This window comes from Micropterus salmoides, unplaced genomic scaffold, assembly GCF_014851395.1.
Source record: "Micropterus salmoides isolate LMB-PRFRI ecotype aquatic unplaced genomic scaffold, ASM1485139v1 Ms_hic_scaffold_21, whole genome shotgun sequence".
NCBI lineage: Eukaryota > Metazoa > Chordata > Actinopteri > Centrarchiformes > Centrarchidae > Micropterus > Micropterus salmoides.
The window spans coordinates 208,242-229,379 of NW_024041262.1; the positions used below are offsets into that span (position 1 = coordinate 208,242).

Below are 21,138 nucleotides of genomic sequence, written 5' to 3' on the forward strand. Positions count from 1 at the left end.
ATTAACTTTGCTTTTGTCTTGTCCGTCATACCTTTGGATCGTCTCATCTTTCTGTTCCATGGCCTCCTGCTGGTCTTCCTCTTTGGAGCGTGTCTGTGCAGCCAGAACTTCCATATTCTCCTGTAGTATGACAATTTGTTTCTCAGCCTTCTGCAGCTGCTCTGTGTGGCCCTGACACTGAGCCTCCAGATGCAAATCATACTCCTTCAGAGCACAGACCACATCCTCATATCTTGACAGAAACAGCCATACAGTTAGACAATAGGAGACATTTAGAAGACTTTTGGTAAGGTCTTTCAGTTTACATTACAAGTGCACAATAATGCCTCTTCTGTAAATAACATAGAAAAGCAACCTGGACACTTAAGGTGCTTACCCATTGCTGGTACCAGCTCCCCTCCCCACACCTCACTTTTGGTGCCCAATCCACTATTTTCCATTGCAAATATAGTACCCTTTAAATATAGCTGGTCATCATAGCAATGCTTGCACGAAACTGCTGGGACACACACCCGTGACCTGCTACGTTTTGTCAGCAACCAAACAAAGGGAACGTCCGCACCTCCTCATTTGACCACAGTGTGGTTTTTCAGGTTGCAAAGTAAAGTACAGAGAATCGCTACAGTTACTATCTCGCAATCTCTGGCTAAACAATTTTAAAATGGAGGGTTTGACACCCAGTCTGGTGCGCGCAGTGATGATTGTAGTAAATAGTGTCGATTCTCTCTGACCAATCAGTAGTCGTCTCAGCTCGCTTGGAACCTCAGTGGAGGCGATACCAAAAAACCACACATCAGGTACCAGGTATTTGCATAATGGAAAACCAAAAAAGGCGAGAAGAGCCGAGGCAAATTGAGCTGGTAGCATCTGGTGGAAAAGGGTACTTTTCTGGAAACTACAGATGCAACACACATGTTCAAGGATTTATTTGTGACATACTCATATTTCTCAACATGTCCAGTGAAAGGCAGGGTGGCATACTTAGAATTAGAATTCGAATAGACTTTGCTCAGCAACTTTGGCTATATGTCTCAGCCAGTAGGACACCACCTTGTATGACTTTACATGTCGGACACAAGTCAGCGATCAGCACCATGCCTGCCCAAAGCAGCACGAATATATTAAGCCTGTGGTTTCTAATTCAGAAATGACTGTACATTCACTGTGTGGTTGATATCGTGAGCCAGCATTGCCATGAAGCTTGTCATTACTTCCACCAACTCAATGATGTTGTCAGAGCAGGACTGACTATATCGTAGCTGACATCAGCCAGTGCATTCTGCAGCGCAGGCAGAAAGGCAGAATGGACCACATGAGATCACCAGATGCATAAGGCCAGACGAGCAGGAGAGTTTTAGTGTCTCTGGGATTACAACAATTGTTGTTTACCACCCCAGCCCTGCTGGACTCCTCCGCTCCATCCACACAGAAAATATTGAAGGACTCCGATGGTTGAATGCAGTGTGCGAATTATACATGGTTGTCGAGGGAGCTCGTTTTGGGTTTTTTTCACTCTTATCGGGGGGCAGACTTTGATTTTTACTGCTGAATCATTAGTTTGCGAACTGACCTTTCTTTTCTCCATGAGAGGGAAGAATTTTGAAAAGTTGCGTGGCGCTGCAGAAAGCCCCTAGCTGCTGTAGCGCATGGACCATGCTAATATTCATCCAGCCAAACGGAACGATCACAAACCGTTCACAGCGAGTCGGCCGTACTAGCGACACAACCTGTACCGAAGACAGAGCGGGGGGCGGACCAGGACCAGAAGACCATGGAGTAACTGGCCCGCTGCGGACGGTTGGTGATCATTCCCTCCGGCTGGATGAAGTCTGATGCTCCTGAATTTACACATGGATTCATGGTGACAGAGAAATATAGAGAGTAATGGCAATAAAGCATGCTGTCAATATTTTAGCGACTCTGTCGAACTACGACTTCGTATTTATATAAAAACCGGACAAAACTGGACATTACTTGGAGAAAAGAAAGCGTTGAACTACCTGGTGAATCCAGAAAACATGTCTGTAACTTTATTCCAGCTATCATTGTACTTTACTGTGACCAAGTTAGCATAGAATAGCCCTGATCGATCAAAACTCCATTCCGAAAACAAACATTTTAGAAGTTGCTGTCCTGCTGTCTTGCTGACAGACCTGACAAAGCATGAATTCATATGTTTAACAAATCTGCATCATGTTGTAATTATTTCGGCATCAGTTTAATCCGTTTATTGCTCTTTAATCACAGCAAAATGTTTATTTTGGGTTCATACCGCTGTAGTAATGGCAAGTTGTGTTTATTCACATTAACGCGTTAAAATCGCCTTCTCGGTTGTGTCTGAACACTTGGAGCGAATGTACTCACGTGAGGAAAGTGTCACGAGGCGAAAGTTTCCCCTGGCCGTCATGTGCTCCTACAGTACTAGCCTATGCCAGCACCTGGCTCTGACAACCTTACTGAGAGGAGTTTGTGTTATTCATGACTCACTTCTTAATGTGGTCGTCTTCCTGCATCTTCAGTTTGTTCTCCATCCATTTCAGCTCATCCCCAAGCTCCTTTATTCTGACACAGAGGATAGTCACCAAACCACATGCATACATGCATACACACATGCACATAGTAAAGGAGCAAACCTGTAGTCCTTGACAGCAGTGAGGTCTTTGATCTCCTGGTCTTTAAGTTGCAGCTTGGTTTGAATTTTCTGACAGAACTCTTTGGATGCTTTAAGAGCCTCTGTGGCCTGGAGCTGAGCCTGACAGTGAATTTCAGTTTCTTTAGAGAGCAGCTTCACCTGGCCAAGGACACACACCAAATGATGACAACCTGGTATGTATGGACAACATAAATGTCACATCCTGTTTACAGAGAACCACCATTCTTTTACTCTCCGCACCTTCAAATCACAAGACAACTCCACAGCACGCATCTCATCCATTTTCAAGTTGAACTCATACTCCCGCTGTCTGAGCTCACTGTCAAAAGCTGCTGTCATCTCCTGTTGGCCAAAAGAGATTGATTAGAGAGGTTGTGTGTAGAATTTGAACATTGTGAAATATACGCATAGTAACTAATATTAATATATATAATATATATATATATATATATATATATATATATATATATATATATATATATATATATTACACCAGCCTCCACTTTCTATGTAGATTCTGTAGTGCCAATTCTGCTTGTTGTTGCTTGCTGTACAGTGCAAACATCAATTTCAAAAATCAAGAGATCAACGATCTCTACCGTAAACACTGTCCAACCTTTTCCAAGCAAAGGTTAGATAGTGGATGGAGTGGAGGTTGATGGAAACCAAACAGAAGTAGTAACTATCCTCTTTGTGTCAGAAGACAACAGAATTAATATAAAATGCAGTCTTACATTTGAGAAACACTTCACTGCCACAGGCATGACACTAAATTTACATTGCTAATCGGATGAGTGTCAGACAAACAGCAGATTCGCGTGACAGAGCCAACACGAGCCTACGATTCATCCTCTATTTATCACTTGCTGTTAGCAGCTGCTCATTTTACTTGACAGAAAGATATGCACACACACACACACACACACACACACACACACACACACGACAACAGAGCCATCCAATGCAGACACCAGTTAGAGGGCCCTTTGTCCGGGTTCATCCTAAAGGTCTGCTGCTGATCCCTCTTGAATGTCTGGCTACGCTACCAGTTATTTCAGTCTCGCACACTGGATGGCTCTCCATGGTAAAGAGCCAACAGCGAGCAGTTGTAACACAAGACATAGAGCATAATACTGTGTTGAATTACTTTGTGGCATAGCTGTGCATATGTGTCTGTAGCCAAAAGTAGTTAACACTGTGTCATATTAATATACTCTTTATTTTGGGGGGAGCTAGCAAAGGCCATAATATTTTATCCACAACAGTAAACAACATATATCAACATCATGGCAAATTTTATATAAAGACATCAGACAAAAAGAGTTTCAGACCTTTAAAGGGATCAGTGTGTGTGGTGTGTGTGTGTGTTCACCTGTCTCTGTAGGGTTAGCACTGCTTCCACCTCTTGTATCATGCACTGCAAATCCGATTTCATCCTCTCGTACTCCTTCTTTTGCTGTTGAATTTCACCAGCCATAGAGCTACCATCCACCCACATAAAGAAAGACACACACACAGTTTCAGTACCATACCATTGACTACTTGCAACAAAAGGCACAGCTGAAGCAATTCCAAGGGTCAAGTGTTTTGGTTGCATTAGTGCATTTTGGATGCGAGATTAACTGTTGTGTTGAGGCGCATGGTGGTAAAGAGAACTGTATGTAGAGTTTGATTTGAGTTTTTCTTTTTTCCAGAGATGCATTTGTTACTTCTAGGCTGGATTATTGCAATTCCTTATTATCAGGCTGCTTCAAAAACGTGTTGCAGCACGTGTTCTGACAGAAACCAGGAAAAGAGATCATCTGTAAAATCCAGAATAAAATTTAAAATCATTCTTCTCACCTACAAAGCTCTTAATGGTCAGGCACCATCTTATCTTAAAGAGCTCATAGTACCTTACTACCCCACCAGAGCACTGCGCTCCCAGAATGCAGGGTTACTTGTGGTTCCTAGAGTCTCCAAAAGTAGACTGGGAGCCAGAGCGTCCAGCTATCAAGCTCCTCTCCTGTGGAACCAGGTTCCAGTTTGGGTTCAGGAGGCAGACACCATCTCCACATTTAAGAGTAGGCTTAAGACTTTCCTCTTTGATAAAGCTTATAGTTAGGGCTGGCTCAGGTGAGTCCTGAACCATCCCTTAGTTATGCTGCTATAGGCCTAGACTGCCGGGAGACCCATAATGCACTGAGCTCCTCTCTCCTCCTCTTTCTCTCCCTCTGTATGCCACTTCATCCCATTAATGCATGTTACTAACTTGACTTCTTCCCTTTCCTGTAGCCTTGTACTTTCTAGTCCCCCTTCTCTCTCCTCCTGTCACTTTCTGCAGGTCTTTCTGGAGAGTACGGTCTAGACCTGCTCTTTTATGACAGCACTATGAGATAACTGTTGTTGTGATTTGGCCCAATACAAATAAAATTGAATTGAAAAAGATAAACGGAGAAAGAAATTGTAAACAAACAAAAAAACTAACATGACTGAGCAGTTTCAAATGTGTTTTTCTTGTCTTAAAACTTGGCCCTCACTTTGTGAATAACATCCACTCTAGCCTTCACATATATAACTCAACTCAAAATGATGTAGTATGCACGTCAAATATCTCATGAACTAAAACTGATTCTGGCAGTTAATCAAATGGTCAAGCCAGTATTACAAAGCCACATGCAGTGATTGTGTTTTTTTGTTATCTATCTAACAGGAACAAATACAAGGTTCTGTGCTAGGACAATTTCTATTCACCTTATGTAATCTTACTTTAGACAATATTATTCGGAAAGATTCCATGAACCTTCTCCATAAAATTCAAAATGGCCAACTTCCTGTTGGGTTTAGGAAATTGCTCAGAGAGGCTTTTTGGTACGTCTGGACATGATACATGTGGCACAGAAATGTTATATATGTAGGTAAAACGTGCCACGGGGGCTGCTTCTTTGAAGGTCACTTCCTTTTGCCAGTAGGTGGCGCTATGACTATGGGTGAATGTTGACATGTAGATGTGTTCAGGGCGGTACTCTTATTAAAGGTGTAAAATTTTGTACAAATCAGAGCATGACAGTCAAGTTACAACAACTTCCTGTGTCATGGCAAAGTGTGGAACTTCGCCACCACGCCACCGCCACACTGTTAACCGAAAACTCACAAGTTTTACAATATGGGATCATCAATGTGTTAAGGGTTTTCTGGGACAAATTCGAAGTTGGCCAACCTGCTAGGAGTAGTTCATCATAGTCAATGGGTTTGGACAGCAAAAATTTGCAGTCGATCGGACAAATTAATTCATTAAATTAGTTAATTTATGATTTACAATACGAAGTGTGTAAATCGCCAAAAATTATCATTAAATCCAAAATGGCCGACTTCCTGTTGGGTGATGGGCATCGCTCCAAGAGACATGATACATGTACCACAGAAATTTCATACATGTAAGTGAAACTTTGACCGGGGCCGCTAGTGAGCTATTTTGACACGCCCATGCACGAGACCCATAAAATGTATATTTTTTGGTCCTGCCTGACGTGTGAGCAAAGTTTCATGAGTTTTTAAGCATGTTTAGGCCGTGAAAATTGGGATTCATTTGCAGAGAAAGAAATTTTAAAAAAGTATTCCTTCAATTCCAATAGGGCCCTCGCATGTTTTACTAGCTCAGATGGCTCCCAGCAGCAACAAACGAACCGATATGTTGTGTGTTCAGCACGAAGGAACTACAAATTTTGTTTGCAGCCTTGTGCTGCATAACAAAACCCAGCAATTCCCACCAAGAACAAGCATCACTATGTTAACACTACTTAAAAGTCTTGAGCAGAGAAATGTGACCATTTTCAAAAGGGGTAAAATAATATATTCTTAAAGGCTTCTAATGGTGGTGACTCACATGGGGATCCTACTCTTTTCACAATGTCTTGCACAAGGTCTGCAGTTGAACCCTACTTGTGTCTGCAGCAGGCTGTGCCTCAAAAATTACTTATGTTGTCATTTTTATGTTTCATTTAAAACAACAAAAGTTCAAAGACTGCATATAACTAAGGCTTTTAGTTGTTATTGTGTGGTGGGGTTCACACTTCTTCAATTCAATTTCTTGGGCTTTATTGCTGTGGGAAACAGACGTTATATTGCTAAAGCGACTCCCACACTTCTTTCACCACCAAAGACTCACTTTACTGGCAATGTTACATTAGCCATTGTTTATAACAGCCATTACACATGGCTGTAATAAACAAGATGTATGGGTTCCAAACCAGAAACAAAACCAGTTGCATGGAACTGATGGCCATGTCTCTGCACATTATGGGAATATCTGGCAAGAAGGCGACGGCGGAATCCATCTCCCATTTAGCGCATTAACTCTTTTTTGCCAAATGCAAAAACCACCTCAAGTGAGCGTAAACTTTTTTGCAAAATTAAGGATTTTTTTTTTCTCAAATTTTACTGTTACATCAAATACTTCAAAATGCGCATAAAAAAACGTTGATGGAAACATGGCTAATGGTAAATTCATAATGTGCAGACACTGACAGCTGTTATTCATTCCTTTGCTTTTTCTGTTTCTTAGGGCAGGTTCACACAAGCCTTATTTAGTCCAGTGGAACCAAACCCTGGAGTGTTTCGTTTGGGTTGGTGTGATCGCCAGACTTGAAATCTGGTGTAGACCAAACACTCTCTGGTATGCCTCAAAGGGGTGGTCTCGGAACGCTGTCAAGTCAACTCCACTCGATTCCTTTCAGATGAACCAATAACAGTAGCATAGCATACTGTGTATGTGTCATTAATCCGTGTATGGTTCGTTCTTTCATTATTTCGTTTAAAAATCGTATCGGAAAAACACAAAAACAAAGTTTTGTTTTTCTGTTTTAAACCCAAAAAGGAAAATGTTGATGATGTTCGATATTTAATGAGTCTGATTTGAGTAGCTTTGTGTGTTATACTTGATAAACCTGCAGCAGATACACTTGGGCGATGGCGGTGCCTGATTAAATAATTAACATGAGCTTGAACATCAACATTAGTGGGTTTTTAGTTAGAAAAACAGGACAACATTATACAGCTGCAGTACCGGAGGCTGCAGCTATGTTCGGGTAATTTTCGTTCAGCCTCTTCAGGTTACACTGTTTTGACCTGAGCTTTATATTCTTTGTGAGCTGGAAGAATTTAGTTGCGCAGCGCTGCGGACATCCTCCAGCTGCAGCAGTACATGGATTACGCGTAAAATCAGGAGCATCAGACTTAATCCAGCCAGCAACCCATAATAGAGTTAACGGAGGGGGAGCAGGGCGCTGGAGTGTATAGGGCGAGGGAGAGGAGATCGCACCCTGGCCGTATAGCCTCGAGATAAAACCCTTGATAAACAGATTCGGAGATTTTATTATATCGCTCAAGTAAGCAGCTGCTTCAGATTAGCCCAAAACAAAATGCTTCCTTGATGCTGACGTAGCCTACTTAAGCTAGAAATTGGATAATTTTGAGTGTTTGAGGCTCTGTAATATACTGCTCACTTCTACAATCATATTCGCCATAGTTGATATGAGATGTGATGCGACCTGAAAAGAAATCCATCCATCCATCCATCCATCCATCCATCGTCAAGGCGGGGTACACCCTGGTCAGGTCGCCAGTCCATCGCAGGGCCACACATAGATGAACAACCACTCATTCTCACACTCACACCTGGTGGTGGGAGGAAGCTGGAGCACCCGGAGAGAACCCATGCAGACATGGGGAGAACATGCAAATTCCACACAGAAAGGCTGAAAAGAAATAGCCTTATATAAAATTTAATATAAAAATATTTAGCCTAATGTTGACTTTTTGTTTCACAGGATACACTGATTCAAAGGTCCTGGCTCCCTTTCACCCCAACCATGTTCTCACTCAGTCTTTTCTTTTAAATAGCTTATCATATCCTACCTGCCTTTACTGTCACAAACTGACACTACAGGGCTTCCCCCACTGCGTTGACCTATGACGCTATAGGGATCCCCAGTGCGTTACAAACACAGATAGGCCTTGACCATGGGTCCATGTGTGACAAGTCGGGGAGTGAGCACGAGTTGTAGGCAGGGTGCAAATTAGGGGGGAGCCAGGGGGAGCTTAGCTCACCTTAATAAGACATCAGCTCCCCTAAAAGCAATATTTGTGATATTTTGGGGAGTCTCTAAAATATTCACAGCATGCTTTATTAATTTCTCCATCATCTGCGATCTCCTGTCCCTGGTCCGCCCACTCCCTCTCCTGTACGGGTTGTGTTGCTATTACGACCGACGCGCTGTGAACAGTTCGTGATTGTTCCCTCTGGCTGGATGAATATTATGCATCATCCATGCACTACTGCAGCTGGGGGCTCTCTGCAGCTCCATGCAACTTTCTAAATTCTTCCCTCTTACAGAAAGGTCAGGTGCAAACACAGCCGCAGCTGTTGTGTGATGTTTAATTGTAGCAAAATGACTATACTACTACATATGATAATAATAATAATTAAAGCTGCAAGCAGCGTTGGGCGGGCCCTCGCACTTGTAAGCGCGTCCGCGCGTGAGCCGGCCGAGTCGCATATTCTGGAGCTCTGCCGGTGCGGCTGTGAATTTCCTACGCGGTTCCGACGCCGCATGAATGTGCTTTATGTCACTTCCTGTGTCCCCTATGTGGAGCTACATAGCACTTGCCGCTATGAATATAAATCGGTATTGACGTGTAGATGTCTGCGGGGTGGGAGAGTTATCAAGCACGTAAAGTTTGTTTCAGATGTGAACATGTACACTGAACAATAATGTACCCAAACAATAAAATAAATTCCTTTTATATTTCCCTGCCTTGTTGTTTATGTGTACATACAGAGGAAGAATGTGAGAACAGCACACATTTCATCGTTACTGTGTGTTAGAGCATGGGAGAACAGTGGATACTTTTAATACAGCCCACACCCCTAATACTGTGTAACTATAACAAGTAGAGAACAGAAGAAAAAGATGTTCTTTCTTTACAACTGTCTGCATAGCTTATTCATATTGTGTAATGAATGAAAATAAATAGGCCTACTAGGCTCCTCTCTACTCTGACATTTAAGATTAGCTTGTTTGATCCACCTTCATACACATGTGACATTACTGTACAACTTGAGAAAGGTGAGTTGTTTTCTGCTCCAGCCTGCCTAAAAGAAAAGCGTTTTTGGGATTAAATGGACTTTATTAGCTGCTGCAGTGAAGGATGAACTCAGAATAGACCCATTTCTCACCTTATTATTCTAAATCATGCAACGAAGAAGAAGAAATGCATAATAAATCGTGGGACAAAATCTGTAGTCAAATACTGTACAGCATGTAGTCTGATGAACAAGACTTGTGTTATAGCTGACTTGGGCAGTGAAATGTTTTTTTAATTCATGTGGTCATAGTTGTCCACAACTCAAATCAGAATATAAGAAGAAATGTTTTATACCACCTCAAGAAGGCTTCCTATCAGAAAGGTAGGAAGGTATTTCAAATGTACAACTGCAGTCCTGAAATCTAAGTAAAGTAATTTCCCTGACATTTTTGTGTTACTTTACTTTTAATAGACACATTTAACAGGTTTTATACTTCCTGTGAGTATAATCCAATCAATCTTATTTTCATACTGTATATCCGTTGTGTAATTTGATAAATTGTGTTGTATGTCGTGCTCGCATCTCAGAGAAGACTCTGACTGCAACATGCGTCTTTGTAAAGAGAGAAACGGACAGAAAAAGTCTCTAACTCTGCCTGTCAGCACGCTCTGCTCCGTTAAAACTGAATTTACCATACAGAATTGAATACGAGTGCACTCCAGATTTAGCTGCAGCCAGCTGACCGTGTGCTTCTCCCTATACCGCAGTTCTGTGTCCATGCATGCAGCAAACTGATAGCACTGTCTGTTGGAGCGTCTACATGAAAAGAGAAGGAAGCCATTGCTGGTAGTATTGTCTTCAGAGTTGTTAAACACCTCAGCGCACTGAAGGAAGCCATCTGACTGTGTGAGGGGCAAGATCGTTGATGTCTGCAGGCAGAGTAGGAGCTCTCCTGTCTGACTGGTCCACCAATAACAGAGAAGATGACCCCTTGTCAAGCACGTAAAGTTTGGTTCAGATGTGAGCATACACACTGAAGTTACAACAACTTCCTGTGTCATGGCGAAGACTTGATCTTTGACGCCACGCCACGGACACGCCCATTGACGAAAACTCGCAAATAGCACAACTTTTCATCTTCAATGCCTTTAGAAGGCACAGCACAAATTTGAGGTCGGTCGGACTAAATCCCTAGGAGGAGTTCGTTAAAGTACGAAGTGTGTAAATCATCCAAAATTTGACGTAAAATTCAAAATGGCCGACTTCCTTTTGGGTTTAGGCTATGGCTCCAAGAGACTTTTTTGTGCGTCTGGACAAGATACACGTACCACAGAAAATTCGTGCACGTAGGTGAAACGTGCGGCGGGGGCTGCTTCGTTAAAGGTCACTTTCTGTTGCCAGCAGGTGGCGCTATGACTGTGGGTGAATGTCGGCATGTACATGTGTTCAGGGCGGGACTCTCATCCTACATGTACAGTTTGGTCCAGATGTGAGCATGTACACTGAAGTTACAACAACTTCCTGTTTCATGGCGAATCATCGACGCCACGGACACGCCCATTGACGAAAACTCGCAAATAGCACAACTTTTCATCGTCAATGCCTGTAGAAGGCACAGCACAAATTTGACGTCGATCCGACTAAATCCCTAGGAGGAGTTCGTTAAAGTACGAAGTGTGTAAATCATCCAAAAATGGCCATAAAATTCAAAATGGCCGACTTCCTGTTTACTTTAGGCTATGGGTTCTTGAGGCTTTTTTGTGCGTCTTGATACGATACATGTCCCCAGAAAATTTCGTACATGTAGGTTGAACGTGAACGAGGGGCTAATCATTTCCAATTTCTAGGTGGCGCTAGCGAGTCATTTTGCCACGCCCATGTGCGAAACTTGTAGAATACGAAATTTTTCACCGGTTCTGACATGTTTGCAAATTTTGGTGAGTTTTCGAGTATGTAAAAAAATAAAATAAAATAAAAAATCCGAGCAAATTCAATAGGGACCTCGCACGGTCGTGCTCGGGCCCTAATAATTATAATAATAAAAATACAAACATGCCTGAGTTCCTTTGTTTTCGGTTATGGGTTTGAAACAGAAAAACAAAACAGATGTCTGTTTATTTGTTTAGTGTTTTTCCATTTTTCCGTTTTGGTTTTAAAACAGAAAAAACAAAAAACTACTTGTTTTTTTTTCGATATGGTTTTGAAACGGAATAATGAAAGAACGATCCATACACGGATTGTCATTTCATTGGTAATAAACTTTTTTTCTCATTTGTTTGCTTGTTCTTTGATTATTCAGTTTCAAAACTGATTCCGAAAACAAAAACAAAAAACAAGATCCAACTTTCCAGTCTACCACTGCCCCCTACCCTTTCAAAGAGCATAGGACAGCTACGGTGGCTGACACAGCACAAAAGGTGTCTCTTCTGACACAGCAGAGAGTAGCCAGCCAAAATATTAGGTTATTTAAGGTAAATTTATTAAGAAATTAATAATAATAATAATAATAATAATAATAATAATAAATTTTATTTATAATGCACTTTACATTTCAGGGAAATCTCAAAGTGCTATATTTACTTACTGCCCGCCAGCAATAATATCCGGCCCATGGCCAGATTATAGTTGGTATGGCCATGGTTACCTATGGCCATGGTTACCTCTCGCCTCAACTATTGCAATGCCCTCCTAGCGGGTCTTCCAGCTTGTGTGGTGAAACCCCTACAAATGGTTCAGAACGCAGCAGCGCGTCTTTGATCAGCCCAAAAGGACGCATGTCACTCCATTGCCGTGTGACCTCCACTGGCTACCCATGGCTTCCAGAATCAGATTCAAGTCACTAATGCTTGCATACAGAGTGACTACAGGGTCTGCAACCATCTACCTAAACTCCATACTACAAGTTTAGGTTCCTTCTTGTCCACTACGCTCCTCCAACGAACGCCGCCCGGCTCTGCCATCCCTTCACACAAAGCAATCCCAGTCCCGGCTGTTTGCATCTGTGACACCACGATGGTGGAACGAGCTACCACACGCCATCAGACCAGGGGCGTCCCTCTCTAACTTAAAGAAGCTCTTGAAAACTCATCTCTTCCGAGAACACTTACTCTTATAACACCTCTAACTCTTAACATGCACTTCCTGTGCTCTTCTTCTTCTATCCCCTACAATTATCTTGTATTGATTGCACTTTTTGTTAACTCTAACTTCTTTCCCTAGGTATTTACCCCATTGATGCGATATGTGCCATTAGCGCTTACTAGTATTTATTGCTGCTTTTATTAATATGTATTGTCAATTGTAGATCTCGTGCTGTATTTTATGCTCCGTTAATGATTGTATGTTGTTCCTCAAATGTAAATCGCTTTGGATAATAGCGTCTGCCAAATGAGTAAATGTAATGTAAATGTAAATTATGATGCTTTGATAGCGGCAAAAAATATAAATTAATAAATAATTTGATAGCGGTACTGAAATACATCTCAGTCATGACAGCAACAGTTCACATAATCACTTCCTCTTTAGTGGTTTTGCCGACAAAATAAAAGCGCAATTAGCTTGTTTACTGTAATGCTGTAGTTGGGGTTGAACTGAGCTTTTACTTTGAAAAGTTCTGAACGATATTAAAAGAGTCTGCTGCCTGCTTGACACACCTCTGAAAAAGCCATCAGAAAACGTGATTCCCCTAAATGTCCTCTGCCTGCAGATACTGAGGAAATGATACATGTGCCGTAATGTGAGAAGCAGTCGCTGCAGAATCCATTTGTTGAAGAGAGAGAAAAAAAAAGGTGTCCCCAAACTCACAACCCTCAGGGTGTGAGACATGCACTTTACCGACTGAGCTAACCAAACACCATGTTGATAGTAGTGAATATTATGTCTTATATTCTCTAATGGTTGAAAATATTGCTCGGATGCAAAACTTTTTTGCCGACCCCTGCTGTATATTATTACTACTTCTTCTTCTAACATACGTATTCAAGGTAGTGTCTACACTGCCTGAATTCTACCAGAAGTAGAACAAGAAGAACGTAATGATGAAACTCTGTGCTCTGTAGTGCTGTTTGTCCGTTTTGAGCTACTGTAGAAACATGACGCAACATGGTGACGTCCATGGAAGGGGGGACCCGCGATTATGTAGATAAAAATGGCTCATTCTAAGGTAATGGATATTATATTGCATTTCTGTCAATAAATCCTCAGAAATATTACACACTGAACCTTTAAAAACAGAACGGAAAAACAGAAAGTAAAAATATCAGACTTTTTTGTTTTCCTGTATTAAATATATGTATTAAAAATATTGATTTTGATATTTAAGGAGTTCGATTTGTGTAACCAGGAAGTTGCTTTGTGTCTTCACTTAATAAACGTCTAAGACCGCTCAGGTAACCAGTTGTTTTAGATCAGCTCTAAACAAAATGTTACCTGGACACTGACGTTGTTAATTCATATATGACTGGATACAGTGGCATGCAGGCAAAGCAAATAGCCAGTAGATAGTAGAGGCTACTATTTTTGGTGTAGATTGAACCCAGTTTGATGTGAAGTAAGTAATTTAATGTAGTGCTCACTTATACAGTCATCTTAACCACAGTAGATATGAGACGCAACTTGAAAAGGAATAGGCTATGTTTGTGAATGTGTGAGGAATCTGGGGAGGGAGGCAGACGTTGTTCTGGTTTTAAAATGTAAAAAAACAATTCAGTTTTCAAACAGAATCTTCAAAGAATGAACAATACACAGATTCGTTCCATCACATGGCGTATGTTTACAATTTCTGGATCATTTGAGTTTTGCCTTTGTGAACACAAACCAGACCAGTTGAATAATTAAAACAATGTATCATCCTGGTTCAATTCAGAAAGCTGACCTTTAGGTTCTCAGTTTCCTCCCCCAACTCACCGCTTGAGCTCATCCAGCTGCAGCCTGTACTGAGCAGCACTTTTATTGAGCTCTTCCTGCCTCTCCTCGATCTCTCTGGCTCTCTGCTCCTCCAGTCTGCCAACATGCATACGGAGCTGATTCAGTTCCTCCTGCCTGTAAGTGACACCAGCTTTTCAGACAGTCACTGTATTTGCTGGGGCCATTACCAATGCATTAACAAGGGGAGCACTGGTTTCACAAAGTCACCCAGCCTGCATGCTATCAGCACAGTGCTTTTGCCATGTAGCAGTATATGAGAAAAATCCAATGTACTTGAAAATCAACAAAGGAACAGAAAAATTAAATTATTGCTTCTGCCAAGATGATCAGTTGATTGATCAATTTGTCAATTACCAGATCATGAATCAATTTGATAACATTGCTAAATAAATAATATTACATTTGATTTTAAGTGCATTTCAGATAACAAAAAGACACTTTCAGTGCAAAAACTTGAATGAAAAGCTTCATAACTGTCAGTTAAAACCACTGAACAGTTTCTGGGTAAGCCTAGTCATATGTCAGGATTGGATTAACTGTCACAGTCAAACTCACCACCACAGATTTGGCACAATTTGCACTTACAGTGAATACATGTGCATAATTAATTCATTAATTATATTTTGTTATGGTCTATTGCTATTTTACAGTCTTTTCTAAATGTCACACATGAACTATACCTTCCACGAGTTTGTATTAAGATGAATTGTACCTGTTGTGCTCCACAGTCAAAGCTTTGGCAAATATGATATCATATCTCTCCAGCTCTCTGTCTCTTTCATCCAGGATGGCCAGGTTGAACTGGAAATCTTCCCTCAGTTGCAGGTGGCGTTCACTGACAAATTAAGTTAAAAATTATGAATTAAAGGTTACTGAGCTCAAAAAGAAAGACACTTTGCCTTTACACAAATCTTCAACAGATCACTAGAGCAGTGTGAAGTCCCCCCTGCTTCAAATGCTCCACAATCATACCCATTTTAACATCACACAGAATGTAACCTACAGCAGGGATGAGACTTTGGTCTTAATGTATGCAAATGTTTGGAGGCATACAGCGCCTCCCAACCACAGCAAATCTGATACAGCTCTCAGAAGGAGCAGTAGAGGTGATAAAGGGAGACTCCAATGAGTTAAACCAGTTTTTCAACAGGTTTGACTCATCAACGCAGGCCGAACCTCCCTACACCTCCTTATAATCTTTTTCTCCATGGCAACGGCAGTGCGTGTCAACGCAGCGACCAGTAGCCCTTAATTTTTGCTATATATATTTGTTTTTAATCTTTTTTTCTCTTTTTTTTTTAAAACGGAAACTATGATCACCTATGACAGAAATACATTAATCACTAGAATGGGCATTTCCTTAAGAAAATGCATGTGAGGGCTGCCAGCTATTTTTTGCAATTGCTACCTCTGTCGGTGCGGCTCCATCAGCTAAGAGACTCAATGATGTGCTGCACACTTGTTCAGCAAACATATGTGTTAAGTTTGGCCCCCTTTTCGTTAACATGCTGTGAGCAGGGTTTTGTCCATCAATCTCTGGATCCGGAGCAAGAGCAAGACCTCCACCTCCGGACTACTCAGATACACTGTGAAGGGAAGGCTTTCAAGTCTCTTTGTCAATCATGTCTTATTCTGACAAAAAATGGCTCCTAAGCACCAATGAAGGCATGTTTTGCTTATAAACATATTTTCTCTGATGGCTACTCCGCTGTTGAAGAATAAAATGAATGAACAGCCAAAGAATTGTGCTGTGAAAGACTTAATATCATGTTAATAATGATTGCAATTAAAAAGACTGACACCATAGAATTTTGAAAGTAACCCCTGAAAGTCAGTAAGGACTCCACATTTACAGCTCTGTAAATTTGCAAGCTTTAATATTAATATATCATGACTCAAATCAATGTCATGCACAAGAAGTAGTACTCTGAGGACTGTCTCTTTATCTGGCACTTCACTCCTGGTTTCAATAGGAAACCACCACAAGAATGACAATTACCAACAAAAAACACTATATTCTAAGCAGACACGTTTAACAAAACATAAATCACAAAGTAACTTTTGTGTTTCAAACAAATAGGAGACTTATTAGCAAATTTTAACAAAACTTTCTTCACCGCCATGGGAATTCTGAGGCACAGGGTGATATAGAGCAGGCTAAGTCCATCCCTCCATATTTAGTCTGTTACGATTAAGTACAAACACCATAGGATACAGATGTTTAAAGCTAAAACCAGTTAACACTGGTGCCAGCTGCAGGATTCAAACCCACTATTGGGATGGAGGTGCGGCTCCAGAGACTGATCACTAACTAACTGCACCACCAGCCAGACATCTCCTGTCAAAACAAGCGGACAAGCCGGAGGAAACATTAGAGAAGAAAGAGAGGAAAGATGCTTTATGATGCTTCTAGTCAGGATGCTTTCTATTGCTCCTCTGTAAAAGCTGACAAGAACTTGGCGTGGGAATTTGGCCTTCTTAAGCTTCCTCAAGAAATCCAGTCGTTTCTAAGCTTTTTTCACCAGTGTGGAGATGTGAGACGACCATGTCAGGTTCTCTGTGATGCTGATTCCCAGGAACCTGAAACTGTTCACCTGCTCCACATCAGCACCACTGATGTAGACAGGAGTGTGTGTCTGTATCTCCTTCTTCCTGAAATCAATGATCAGCTCCTTAGTTTTGTTGATGTTGAGCAGCATGTTGTTCTCTGAGCAGCATGTTGTTCTCTGAGCACCACTCTACAAGATTATGAATTTCCTCCCAATATAAAGTCTCATCGTAGTTTGAAATCCGGCCGATAATAGTTACATTGACCAAATGCAAGTGAGTGGCCAGAAGAAAAATCTATAGATCACAATATTTGGTTTGAAGGAACTTCAGAGGGAGAAGGAGCCAACACAATGTTCACACTGAAATACAAAAACGTTAAAAAGTAGTAGTGGTACAGGTGACATTCATCAGCCTGAAACAAGTGATTTACAACAAGTTTGTCTAGTTAAGAGAGTTTGGTGAATCTGATTTGGAACACTTGTATGAACAAACCTAACAGAAAAAGAGATTTAAGATTTAAGGTTAGAATTAAAAATGTTTTTGCATGAGGCCCAATTGTTCAGTAAGACAGAGACACACAGCTAAAAAAAAGGTTAACAACGTCAAACAAACATTTTTAACTATTACATTCATACAAGCAGGTGAAAAAAGAAACATATTTAAACATTCATAAACATAAAAGTCTTTCGTTCACACCTACAGCAAGAGAAAAGTATGAGAAAACAAACTATTTTACATAATTAGAGAGTACGGTCTAGACCTGCTCTTTTATGAAAAGCACTGTGAGATAACTGTTGTTGTGATTTGGCGCTATATAAATAAAATTGAATTGAATTGAATTGAATAATTTGTGCATCCTGCTTAAGAACGAATATACTCATGCAATTGGTTCTTGCATGAGGCCCAATGTTCTTGGAACTGTTTGTGTAAGTACATTGGACACCAGAATGAAATTCCTTTTATGCGTAAAAATATTTGGCCAATAAAGCTGTTTCTGAGTCTATCGTTCAAAAAAAACACATTTTGTCACATATTTACTTATGCCATATTTTCTCTGAGATATCTGCCACTACCCAAATACAATGGAGGTGGATGAAATTGAAAAACAAACATTTAAACATTTCAATAGCATGCAATGGCAATGGGTTATTCTAGATACAACGTGCTGGTTACTCTTGATAATTCATAGACCTCCATTGTATTGGGTTGGAGGCAGATATCTTTGACACATATTTCAAAACTTGTATAAATAAAACCAAAGCTATCTGCATGGATAGATTCCTCAACAGGTGTTGATGTTGAAATGAGAGTTAAAAGTTCAAATGTTTAAACTAGTGTCATGCCAAAAAGATATAATTTCAGTTTACTGGAGACTTGATTATTAAACTTTCACACTTAACGTAAGGCAATTCTATTTATATTTACCTTTCGTAACAAGTAAAGTCAGTGTGCTTTACATGAAATTATTATTATATTATTTCCTACTAAAAGCTGAGGCACATAGTTGAAGTTCACATTTACTGTTATTCTGATGTGAGGTGGACGTAGACGTGGTACCTGAGGGAAGACCACTCCTCCTGGGCCTTTTTGAGGGAATTCTCCAGTTGGTGAAACCTTGCAGCCTGGAGCTCCTTCCACTCCCTCTCTTTACAGGCCAGCTGGGCCTCTAGGTTTCCTATTCCACTGTCCTCTTCTGACTGCATGGTGGAACCGCAGTACACCTAGGAACCACAATATAGGGCACCACACACCAGGTGAGTTACAACACTGGTTCACAGACTAAGGTCGCAAGAGGAAAAAGGATCTTCTCTCTGGAGAGGGCTCAGCCGATCACCAACTAAAAACCTAAAGCACAACACTCCACTAACGCCTTGCACCTGGAACCTGGAAGTTTTTGTTGTAAAACAGAGTTTTAAATGTCCACACCAGCGTTTTAGCACAGTATCAGAATAGATTTCGGTTTATATTAAAACAACTGAAAATACGGCAACATGCACGGTGCAAGTGTGTGTTATTTGCACAGTACAAAATATTAATTAAATTAAAAACAAAAACACACTCAGTACCATTGTGTTTTTTGCTTTGCATGACTGATAAGACCCAATCAGGAAGCCAAACATGAGTGTCTGTGTCATTGTTTCCAAAGTCCTCTGTTTTCACTTGTCCACACTAATACACTACCCCGGAGTTTTACAACAAAAACATAGTGTGGATGTAGCCTGTGGGCTGTTTCACAAAACCAAGATTTACATTTATCTGACGCTTTTATCCAAAGAGACTTACAATATATGTCAGAGGTCGCACGCCTCTGGAGCAACTAGGGGTTAAGTGTCTTGCTTGAGACACAATGGTGGATAGATCACAGTGGGGGATTGAACCTGGCTTGAAATAGTCGCTCCTACTGAGCCTGGTTTGGCCTTTGTGAAACTGATAAAGCCAGGATACACTGCTCACACTAGGTCAAGCCTTGCTTTATCTGTTATCCTGGATTTCTACAATCTGCTTTTGTGAAACAGCCCTCTGAATAAGTTCTACTGTTGCTTTGAAAGTCAATGGGATGGTCCACAACTGCCCACACCAGATGCTCCACCCTTTCCCACCACAACAACAACTTTCTCCATCCTGGAGATGGACGTCAACAAAGTGTTCAGGAAGCAGAACGTATAAAAGGCTGTATAAAAGAAGTGGTCGTAGCCACCTTGAATGCGTGTGTAGACTACCGTTCTGAAGCCTTGGGTTTGGCATTATGGCCGTCACTATCTTGTTTTTTTTAGAACCAGATGTGACCTGACGTGACTATATTCATTTCCCTATGTTGCTTATATTTGAATTGCTTGTTGCTGAAATGTGCTATACAAATAAACTTGTCTTGTCTATCTTATGTGGGTAATGTTAAAGCTGGCTGGTAAACAAGCATCCGAGTTTAGAGTTAACTGTTTGGTTTCCACAAGAAACAACAAAATATTTGATGATTGTATAATTGTCTAATAATTGATGTATTAAAAAAACATGTACTTTACAAACTATTACTACCGTTAACAGATAACACACTAAATGAACATGCACTTAGTTTGCCTAACTTACCATGATACAGAAGCTTTAACGTGGCACTCGACGGTAGGCCTCTGCAGAATGAGTAGGCAGCCGTTTGAGCTCGTAATGTTCTAACGTTACTTCACAGTCAACACGACATTTAGCGGCCAAACATACATATCACGCTTAGATAATAACAATTTAAGAGATTAATTTGACGTTAAGTAACGTTAACGCCAACTTGAACACTTTGCTCGTTCCTCTGATGCAAATGTTTTCCATGGCAACCGTACGTCTGTCAAATTCTTCCCCAGCTACAGAGATAGACAATGCTTCCTGGTCCTACTGCACTAAAATGAAATTCTGGAATTTATTAAACCCGGTTTACTTTGTTCTGTTTTATCTAAGAGCACAACTAAAACCAGGCAACACTATACCTGTGTGAATGTGTGCCCGGCAGTCACTGAAGCCGCAGATATATCCAGGGTTTTGCCGCATGACTAAGCCACACTTAATGCTGCGTTCCATTTACCTCGGAAGTCGCAGGTCGGAGCTGGGAATGACGTCACACCCGAGTTGACGGCTTTCCAGTTAACAAGTTGGAAAACGTCGCTCAGCCAGTTGTTTGTTTACTAGTCAGGTTAGCTAATGATACGCCGGTTGATTTAAAAAAACTGATTGTGCGGAATTTACTCACACTAAACACTGTAGCAACACGTCCACAGACAGCTGTTGGACAGCACTTTGTGCACGAACATTTATATGAGTCACAAGTACACAGAAGTGCTAATAAACAGTATAAAGTACAGCTTTAACTAACTGTTGTGAGTGTGACGTTTCATTTTACTTTTTTTTACTTTCTTCACGGAAGAGATAGTAATGTAGCTGGTCATCAAAGCAACGCCACACA

The 21,138-nt window shown here is 40.9% G+C and overlaps 1 protein-coding gene across 7 annotated transcripts in view; it reads right to left on the reverse strand.

The window, feature by feature from the left end:
- The window catches only part of ccdc57 (coiled-coil domain containing 57), a 44,244-nt gene extending 23,467 nt beyond the window's left edge, over positions 1 to 20,777 (reverse strand). For 2 of the 7 annotated variants that reach the window (XR_005447059.1, XR_005447058.1), the window contains exons 1-9: positions 20,280 to 20,619; positions 18,753 to 18,916; positions 15,358 to 15,480; positions 14,625 to 14,759; positions 4,026 to 4,134; positions 2,894 to 2,995; positions 2,634 to 2,791; positions 2,488 to 2,562; positions 32 to 232 (exon numbers count right to left, since the gene is read on the reverse strand). Coding sequence is in view for 5 of the 7 variants with exons in the window: in XM_038735803.1 (XP_038591731.1) it covers positions 32 to 232; positions 2,488 to 2,562; positions 2,634 to 2,791; positions 2,894 to 2,995; positions 4,026 to 4,134; positions 14,625 to 14,759; positions 15,358 to 15,480; positions 18,753 to 18,916; positions 20,280 to 20,282 (1,070 nt within the window). In the remaining 2 variants the exon portion in view is untranslated. Of the gene's footprint in view, positions 1 to 31; positions 233 to 2,487; positions 2,563 to 2,633; positions 2,792 to 2,893; positions 2,996 to 4,025; positions 4,135 to 14,624; positions 14,760 to 15,357; positions 15,481 to 18,752; positions 18,917 to 20,279; positions 20,620 to 20,665 lie in introns of those variants that run through there. The other 5 variants (XM_038735803.1, XM_038735799.1, XM_038735800.1 and 2 more) reach the window with 4 other exon arrangements.
- Positions 20,778 to 21,138: the final 361 nt, after the last annotated feature.